This window comes from Epinephelus fuscoguttatus, linkage group LG8 (assembly GCF_011397635.1).
Source record: "Epinephelus fuscoguttatus linkage group LG8, E.fuscoguttatus.final_Chr_v1".
Taxonomy (NCBI): Eukaryota; Metazoa; Chordata; class Actinopteri; order Perciformes; family Serranidae; genus Epinephelus; species Epinephelus fuscoguttatus.
Window position 1 is genome coordinate 25991023 of NC_064759.1, and position 9190 is coordinate 26000212.

A 9190-nucleotide genomic window follows, 5' to 3' on the forward strand; every position below is an offset into this window, starting at 1 on the left:
TCTAAGAAGGCAACATTGTTGAAGAAGACTTAAACAGGTTTCATTGTGTGCAACTTTCATTCCTACTCTTTCCTTCTCTGCTGGTGTTGGAGAAAAACAACTGCTCAGTAAAATACATAACACAAGTACCTACAGGGCAACATAAGTATCTGTATTAGTGCAGTTTATCTGTCCTCACACCAAACACTTTATACCACAAACATCTCACTGTTAGGTTGTAATGCAAGTCAGTGACATTATCATGACCGACACCAGCAATAGTGTGATGACATCACTGGAGTCGTACTGAATAACTCTGTCACACCTCCATCTGCTGGACAGAAAATGACATGGCAGCATTTCCTGCTGTTGATAATCCACCTAGTGATAGAAGTAAGTGAAAATGAAAGTAGAATTTGACACTGTGTAACAGAGCTGTGGGACCATTACAGGGTGTGAAATCTCTGCTGGAAAACACACATTTGGAGTATTGAAGGAGTCAAAGGAAGGACAGTATAACTTGGTGAGTCTTGCTTTTAAAAGACAATTCAGATACCAAGACAAATGGCTGAGAAAATCACACTCTTAGAAAGTTTCCTGAACTGCCACGTGTGTTCAGAGACTTTCAGAGATCCCGTGTCTCTGAGCTGCAACCACAGATTCTGTTCAAGCTGCCTGCAAAAATTCTGGGAACAAGCTAAAAACAAAAACTGTCCCATCTGTAAGAGAAAATCCTCAAAAGATAACCTGACAGTGGACTTTGCACTGAAGGAACTGGCTGACTCCTTTGCTGGGAGACAGAAAGCTGGATCATGTGAGACAGAGAAAGGAGACAGGAAGGTAGAGGTGGTGTGTAGTAAACATCAAGAAGAGCCTAAATTGTTCTGTAAGGATGAAGATAGAGTTGTGTGTACTGTCTGTGAGTTTTCTCTCCACCACAGTCACAAGGTGGTTCCTATTGAACAAGCAGTCAGTGACCTGAAGGACCAGCTGAGATCTGACTTAAAGTCTCTACAGGACAAGAGGGACAAACATGAGAAAGTGAAGAATACATATGATGAGGTGATTCAACACTCCAAGAAACAGGTGTTGTCCACAGAGAGGCAGATCACAGCAGAGTTCAACAAGCTCCACCAGTTCCTGAGAGAGGAAGAGGAGTCCAGACTGGCTGCTCTGAGGGAGGAAGAGGAGCAGAAGGCAAAGCCTATCAGCAGAGAGATGAAGATGATTCAGCAGCAGATCTCCTCTCTGTCAGACTGCATCTCTGCTGTTGAAGAAGAGCTGCAGAAACATAACATGTCATTCCTCAGCAGTTATAAAGCCACTCAGAGCAGAGCCAGAGTCCAGAGCTCACTGTCAGATCCACAGCTGGTCTCAGGAGCGCTGGTAGATGTGGCCAAACATCTGGGCAACCTGTCCTTCAGTGTCTGGGAGAAGATGAAGGAGGAGGTCCACTTCAGTCCTGTCATTCTGGACCCAAACACTGCATACCGCTGTCTCCATCTGTCTGATGATCTGACCAGTGTGAGAAATGACACAAAGCAGCAGCTTCCTGACAATCCAGAGAGGAACACTAGATATAACATGGTTCTGGGCTCTGAGGGCTTCAGCTCAGGGAAACACAGCTGGGAGGTGGAGGTGGGAGACCATCCTAGTTGGTGTTTGGGTGTGGCCAAAGAGTCAGTTGACAGGAAGGGAGAGTTACATGTGTCACCAAAACATGGAATCTGGTGTATTATGCATAATGATGGAAAGTACTATAATGGTCTCGGTCAGACTGTCACAGTGAAGAAGAGTCTCCCAAGGATCAGAGTCCAGCTGGACTATGACAGGGGGAAGGTGTGCTTCTTCAACCCTGAAGACAACGCTCTCATCTACACTCACAGAGACACTTTCACTGAGAAACTCCTCCCATTTTTCAGTATTGGAAGAACTGGTGATGCCAAAACTGCTACTGTTAAAATCTGTCAAAGTGATGTTTCTCTGTGATGTTCAGGAATGTTAGTGTAGACTTTACTGTGACTTCACTTTGTGTAATAATGTACTCAGTACTCAGTCTGCATTACATCATCAGGTTATAAACTTTCATACAGGTACAAATCAATTTAAATGTTAAATGATAGCTTATTAGCCTGGTTATCTTGTTGTAATCAGACCACAATATAACACCTAGACCTGATTCTTTGTTTGCAGTTGTGTAATTCTGTAACTTTTATCATTGTCAAACATTAATTTTAGTTTGTAAGATTTCTGGATCTGTTAATGAGTTTTATCAGTTTTGTTAATGTTTTAATTTCAGTGTTTTACATTTTATACCTGAAGTCTCAGTGGTTCAGTGGCTCTGATTGATCGTTTGTGATTTTGTTCTTCAGAAAGCAATTTGTTGTCAAGAACTGTCTGAAACTAATTATGCAAAGTGTTTTTTATCTTGTTTTATTGTTTTCATGGAAACTTGCTGCAAAAATGTTTGCACCCAAGTCATTGTTTAGAGCTGAAAATCCTTTGAAAGGTCACAACCCATTAAATATTTAGTTATATTTTGTTGAGCCAACACATATAAAGATGGTAACTCCTACTTTTGATATTCTGCTGACTTGTTAATGGATCAACTGAATATTTGCTCACATTGTTTTGTGAAGACCAAATGCTGAAACTGAATCACATTATCAGGTGAAGAATAAAATTGTGAATTATCCTGGCCATGTGACTTTACAATTTATGCAAAAGACAAAGAATATAAATTCTAAAACAACAAATTCCTGAAAAGAATAGAAAATACTTTGTTTACTTTTTGAATGCAAAAGGCAGAAAGTTGTGTTTAGTTTGAATGTGCAAAGTTTGCTATCAAAGACTTGTTAACTCACATTATATCACACTGAACAACAAACTGCTGTCAGTTAAAACCCTGGTGAGGATGAGGAGCGTGCAGATGAGCTTCCCTGAGACAGTTTCTGATTGTTCGTGCAGAAATTCTTTGGTTGTGCAAACTAATTGTTGCATCAGCTGCTCTGATGACTGGTCAGAGCATGACTAGATGACTAGACAGCCTCATTAAGGGCCGCTGAGGGTTGTAGTTATGGGTGTCTGAAATGATTTAATCAGCATTTCTAAGAAGGCAACATTGTTGAAGAAGACTTAAACAGGTTTCATTGTGTGCAACTTTCATTCCTACTCTTTCCTTCTCTGCTGGTGTTGGAGAAAAACAACTGCTCAGTAAAATACATAACACAAGTACCTACAGGGCAACATAAGTATCTGTGTTAGTGCAGTTTATCTGTCCTGACACCAAACACTTTATACCACAAACATCTCACTGTTAGGTTGTAATGCAAGTCAGTGACATCATCATGACAGACACCAGCAATAGTGTGATGACATCACTGGAGTCGTACTGAATAACTCTGTCACACCTCCATCTGCTGGACAGAAAATGACATGGCAGCATTTCCTGCTGTTGATAATCCACCTAGTGATAGAAGTAAGTGAAAATGAAAGTAGAATTTGACACTGTGTAACAGAGCTGTGGCACCATTACAGGGTGTGAAATCTCTGCTGGAAAACACACATTTGGAGTATTGAAGGAGTCAAAGGAAGGACAGTATAACTTGGTGAGTCTTGCTTTTAAAAGACAATTCAGATACCAAGACAAATGGCTGAGAAAATCACACTCTTAGAAAGTTTCCTGAACTGCCACGTGTGTTCAGAGACTTTCAGAGATCCCGTGTCTCTGAGCTGCAACCACAGATTCTGTTCAAGCTGCCTGCAAAAATTCTGGGAACAAGCTAAAAACAAAAACTGTCCCATCTGTAAGAGAAAATCCTCAAGAGATAACCTGACAGTGGACTTTGCACTGAAGGAACTGGCTGACTCCTTTGCTGGGAGACAGAAAGCTGGATCATGTGAGACAGAGAAAGGAGACAGGAAGGTAGAGGTGGTGTGTAGTAAACATCAAGAAGAGCCTAAATTGTTCTGTAAGGATGAAGATAGAGTTGTGTGTACTGTCTGTGAGTTTTCTCTCCACCACAGTCACAAGGTGGTTCCTATTGAACAAGCAGTCAGTGACCTGAAGGACCAGCTGAGATCTGACTTAAAGTCTCTACAGGACAAGAGGGACAAACATGAGAAAGTGAAGAATACATATGATGAGGTGATTCAACACTCCAAGAAACAGGTGTTGTCCACAGAGAGGCAGATCACAGCAGAGTTCAACAAGCTCCACCAGTTCCTGAGAGAGGAAGAGGAGTCCAGACTGGCTGCTCTGAGGGAGGAAGAGGAGCAGAAGGCAAAGCCTATCAGCAGAGAGATGAAGAGGATTCAGCAGCAGATCTCCTCTCTGTCAGACTGCATCTCTGCTGTTGAAGAAGAGCTGCAGAAACACAACATGTCATTCCTCAGCAGTTATAAAGCCACTCAGAGCAGAGCCAGAGTCCAGAGCTCACTGTCAGATCCACAGCTGGTCTCAGGAGCACTGGTAGATGTGGCCAAACATCTGGGCAACCTGTCCTTCAGTGTCTGGGAGAAGATGAAGGAGGAGGTCCACTTCAGTCCCGTCATTCTGGACCCAAACACTGCTGCCCCCTGGCTCCATCTGTCTGATGATCTGACCAGTGTGAGAAATGACACAAAGCAGCAGCTTCCTGACAATCCAGAGAGACACACTAGATATAACATGGTTCTGGGCTCTGAGGGCTTCAGCTCAGGGAAACACAGCTGGGAGGTGGAGGTGGGAGACCATCCTAACTGGTGTTTGGGTGTGGCCAAAGAATCAGTTGACAAGAAGGGAGAGATATGTGTGGCACCAGATTATGGAATCTGGTGTATTATGCATCGTGATGGAAAGTACTATAATGGTATTAGTAAGACTGTCACAGTGAAGAAGAGTCTCCCAAGGATCAGAGTCCAGCTGGACTATGACAGGGGGGAGGTGTCCTTCTTCAACCCTGAAGACAACGCTCTCATCTACACTCACAGAGACACTTTCACTGAGAAACTCCTCCCATTTTTCAGTGTTGGAAATGCTGGTGATGCCAAAACTGCTACTGTTAAAATCTCTCATAGTGATGTTTCTCTGTGATGTTCAGGAATGTTAGTGTAGACTTTACTGTGACTTCACTGTGTGTAATAATGTACTCAGTACTCAGTCTGCATTACATCATCAGGTTATAAACTTTCATACAGGTACAAATCAATTAAATTTCAAATGATAGCTTATTAGCCTGGTTATCTTGTTGTAATCAGACCACAATATAACACCTAGACCTGATTCTTTGTTTGCAGTTGTGTAATTCTGTAACTTTTATCGTTGTCAAACATTAATTTTAGTTTGTAAGATTTCTGGATCTTTTAATGAGTTTTATCAGTTTTGTTAATGTTTTAATTTCAGTGTTTTACACTTTACACCTGAAGTCTCAGTGGTTCAGTGGCTCTGATTGATCGTTTGTGATTTTGTTCTTTAGCACACTTGATAATTACTGTCTGTAATTAATTATGCAAAGCGTGTTTTATCTTGTTTGATTGTTTTCATGGAAACTTGCTGCAAAAATGTTTGCACCCAAGTCATTGTTTAGAGCTGAAAATCCTTTGAAAGATCACGACCCATTAAATATTTAGTTATATTTTGTTGAGCCAACACATATAAAGATGGTAACTCCTACTTTTGATATTCTGCTGACTTGTTAATGGATCAACTGAATATTTGCTCACATTGTTTTGTGAAGACAAAATGCTGAAACTGAATCACATTATCAGGTGAATTATCCTGGTTATCAGCATCTAGTGTTCAGTAAAAACACATTGTATAGTAGTATCAATGACCAGTGTACCTGTTAGTGTGAAACTAAATCGGCAGTAGTTTGTTTTTCTCAGAATTGTTTGTGTGAGGTTGTGTCTGGTTTCTTTATGTACATCTGTCAATTTGTGTAAATCACAAAGAATATACTAAACAATCCATTGCTGGGTAAATCTCCATCTTTTTTTATATTTAAAACAGCAAATTCTTTAGAACAATAGGAAATACTTTCAAAAGGCAGAAAGTTGTCTTTAGTTTGAATGTGCAAAGTTTGCTATCAAAGACTCGTTAACACACATTATGTCACATGGAACAACAAACTGCTGTCAGTTAAAACCCTGGTGAGGATGATGAGCGTGCAGATGAGCTTCCCTGAGACAGTTTCTGATTGTTCGTGCAGAAACACTTTGGTTGTGCAAACTAATTGTTGCATCAGCTGCTCTGATGACTGGTCTAAAGCAATCTTGCAGTTGAAGAAGCTGGATGTGGAGGTCCTGGGCTCGTGTGGTAAAATGTGGTCAGCGGTTGTGTTGCTGGTTGGATGCAGTGCCAAATTCATATAAATGATACCATAGATGGTTTATGAAAGTGTAATGAGCATTTAATTCATGGGCAGCAGGCCTGTTGACATTCCTGCAGTCAGCATGCCAGTGAGACACTCCCTAAAAACTTGTGACATCTGTGGCACTGTGCTGTGTGATCAAATTGCACTTTTATTGTGACCATCCCAAGGCACAGCTGTGCAGTAATGATGCTGTTTAATCACCATGTTGATATGCCAAACCTGTCTGGTGGATGTATTATCTTGGAAAAGGAGAAGTGCTCACTAACATGGATTTTTTAACAAATTTGCAACCAAAATTTGACAGAATTAAGTATTTTGTGAGATTAAAAAAGTCTTAGATCTTGAACTTAAACCTGTGAAACATGGGAACACATTTCTATTCAGTGTAAATAAATAAACAAAAGAAAGAAAGGATTCCAAATATTTTATCATGTTATATGCTAACAGTAGGAGGCACCAACTAAATTTCAATTCAGACGTATTCAGTAATAAATACTGAGGAGAATTCTCAGACAAAATCAAGCTGTTTGTCTGTGAATACAATAAGGTGAGACACATATTATTATCCAGTTTTTATATCAATGATCTGCAAACAACAGTTAAGCTATGCTGAGTTTATTTGCTCATGTTTGGAAGTGGCACTTTAATGTATTATTTGGCTGTGAGGTGTTTGTGCATTCAGAAAGTGAAATGTGGGATCACTGAACATCTGGAGACATAGGCGGGCAGCTCTCTCATTGCAGGCAGAGATCACTGAAACTCTCCAGTGAGGACAAGTCTTACTGAAAAGATCTGAAACATAAACAAAGATTAAATTCATAACAGTATTTCTTTATTATGTAAGTCTCTGCCACGTGTCAGCTGCACCTCGTCCAGCTCGCTGAGGAGATCCAGATGTAGTGCTACGAAAGAACCCCCAAAACAGGAGCCCTCAGAAGAAAAAAAAACACAACAGACCCACAGTTCAGTTATAGCAACTATAAAAACTGTTTGTAGCTTACAGCGTGTTGCTCTTATTAAGGCACAGACAGATGCAGATAACTGATAAAGACATGAATGATTCAAATTCTGTTTATGTAATAGACGTGACACCACACACAAACACACAGGCAGACAAGGCTCTGCTGTAATTTATAGGTAACCCACAAACATATGGAGCCTGAGTCACGCTTGTCTGAATGCTGTTCAACTCTGCATATTCCTGCTCACCATCCATCTCCCCTCAGCATTTCAAAAGCAACACAAACGTCTGTTAAACATCTGTAAAACATTTGTTCCCTCTCAGATAAGATTTCCTCATTCAACTCTGTGCCGCCACCCCGGGCGTGTAAAACACAACAGCCTGTGTCCGGCCAGCGCTCAGAACAGCGAGGAACTTTTTTGTGCTGCTGCACCAAAACAGTTTCTTTGCAGTGGATTTGAAGTATTTTTCCAAGTATCATGGATGCTCGAGGGGTCTGGTTGATGTTTTGCTTTCTCCTGCTGGCACGCTGCACGTTCCAGCAGACCGCCTCCTCAAAGAAAAGAAATGGCAAGAAAGGTAGGAGACTAACTTGACACTCTATAAATAGCTTTTACAGAATAACAACACTGAAGTACCATGTGAGAGTTCAGAATATATTCTTGCTTGGTTTTTTTTTTGCTCCTTCAACAGACTCTGCAAACAGTGCTGCAATTGAGGAGCTGAAGAAACAGATTGCTGACATTGTTCAAGAACTGAATTTGCTGAAGGAGCAGCAAGCTTTGCAGACAGGTATTTGTCCTGCAAAAATGTGTGTCATAAATACTACTCAATTACTTTTTTTGAAAAAGAATGTGTAGCTCAGTTTATGGATCACATAAAGGAAATGTCCCACAGCCTATAATCCACTGAAGTATATTTCAAATAGGCTTTAACAGCTTTCCAGTGATGGAGAGCCCAAACACTGACACCTGAACCACACTGACTTCCTCCTAATTCCCCCCTCAGTTTGTCTACGAGGCACCAAGATCCTCGGTAAGTGTTTCCTGGCTGACCCTGTGAAAAAGACCTTCCACGCAGCCAGTGATGACTGCATCGCCAAGGGGGGCAGTCTGAGCACTCCTCTGACAGGCGACGAGAATGACCAGCTCTACAGCTACGTACGTCAGAGCATCGGCCCGGAGGAGCACATCTGGCTGGGCATCAATGACATGGTGACCGACGGCCAGTGGGTGGACCAATCGGGCTCCAACGTGCGCTTCAAGAACTGGGAGACAGAGATCACCCTGCAGCCAGACGGAGGGCGCAGCCAGAACTGTGCCATCCTCTCCACCACAGCCAACGGGAAGTGGTTTGACGAGAGCTGTCGAGCTGAAAAGGCTTCTGTGTGCGAGTTCAACATCGTGTGAGTGTCTGACATTCACATCACTCTGCGCAGATGAATGCTTGTGAACTTGGGCATGAAACATGTAGAGTATCAGGTACATTTATGCAATGCATTGGAAAATAACGTGCTGCATTTTCTCTTCAGCTCTCATTTTCTTGACCAAGCCATTCAGATGCGGTGCATTGACTTCACGCAGTGGTCTGGGATACAGTATGTCATTGTATAAGCTAAACTTTTGTCCAATTAACTTGTGATCTCAAACATTTCAGCATATCTTATAGCATATTACATGAAGGTAAACACCACTGGATGGCTTGTCTTTGTTATATGCATTTTATGTCATCTGCTTATCAATGCAATAAAACATTTTTTTTTTACTGAAGAGCATAAATCACAAGCGCCTTTTCTGAGGCACTTTCTTTACTTCTGATGTCAAGTTATGCTGCTTGTATTACATTATATAATGTTAATAAACATATGTCTCCTCAGCTGTAATCTTGTTATTGTCGT

At 41.3% G+C, this 9190-nt stretch overlaps 3 protein-coding genes across 4 annotated transcripts; all 3 read left to right on the plus strand.

Moving 5' to 3' along the window:
• The first annotated feature begins 392 nt into the window (after positions 1 to 392).
• LOC125893200 (nuclear factor 7, brain-like) lies at positions 393 to 6717 on the plus strand. Of its 2 annotated transcripts, none has more exons than XM_049583754.1 (2): positions 393 to 2649; positions 5728 to 6717. In XM_049583754.1, exon 1 carries the CDS (start codon positions 544 to 546, stop codon positions 1966 to 1968), a length of 1425 nt encoding a protein of 474 aa, XP_049439711.1. In that variant the 5' UTR covers positions 393 to 543; the 3' UTR covers positions 1969 to 2649; positions 5728 to 6717. The 2 variants fall into 2 exon arrangements, with proteins under 2 accessions (XP_049439711.1, XP_049439710.1); XM_049583753.1 differs by having other exon boundaries at positions 393 to 2053; positions 5139 to 6717.
• LOC125893199 (zinc-binding protein A33-like) lies at positions 3482 to 5147 on the plus strand. Its single transcript, XM_049583752.1, has one exon. The coding sequence runs from the start codon at positions 3629 to 3631 to the stop codon at positions 5051 to 5053; it is 1425 nt and encodes a 474-aa protein (XP_049439709.1). The 5' UTR covers positions 3482 to 3628; the 3' UTR covers positions 5054 to 5147.
• Positions 6718 to 7494: 777 nt separating the features above from the next.
• clec3ba (C-type lectin domain family 3, member Ba) lies at positions 7495 to 9175 on the plus strand. Its single transcript, XM_049583756.1, has 3 exons — positions 7495 to 7872; positions 7987 to 8085; positions 8302 to 9175. Exons 1-3 carry the CDS (start codon positions 7773 to 7775, stop codon positions 8700 to 8702), a joined length of 600 nt encoding a protein of 199 aa, XP_049439713.1. The 5' UTR covers positions 7495 to 7772; the 3' UTR covers positions 8703 to 9175.
• The last annotated feature ends 15 nt before the right edge of the window (positions 9176 to 9190 follow it).

Bases quoted from the DNA above. Each gene is read 5' to 3' on its own strand.
- LOC125893199 (XM_049583752.1), top strand. From the start codon at position 3,629: ATGGCTGAGAAAATCACACTCTTAGAAAGTTTCCTGAACTGCCACGTG.
- clec3ba (XM_049583756.1), top strand. From the start codon at position 7,773: ATGGATGCTCGAGGGGTCTGGTTGATGTTTTGCTTTCTCCTGCTGGCA. The intron at 7,873-7,986 runs GTAGGAGACTAA...CTCCTTCAACAG, and splicing joins GAAAAGAAATGGCAAGAAAG to ACTCTGCAAACAGTGCTGCA. The intron at 8,086-8,301 runs GTATTTGTCCTG...TTCCCCCCTCAG, and splicing joins GCAGCAAGCTTTGCAGACAG to TTTGTCTACGAGGCACCAAG.
- LOC125893200 (XM_049583754.1), top strand. From the start codon at position 544: ATGGCTGAGAAAATCACACTCTTAGAAAGTTTCCTGAACTGCCACGTG.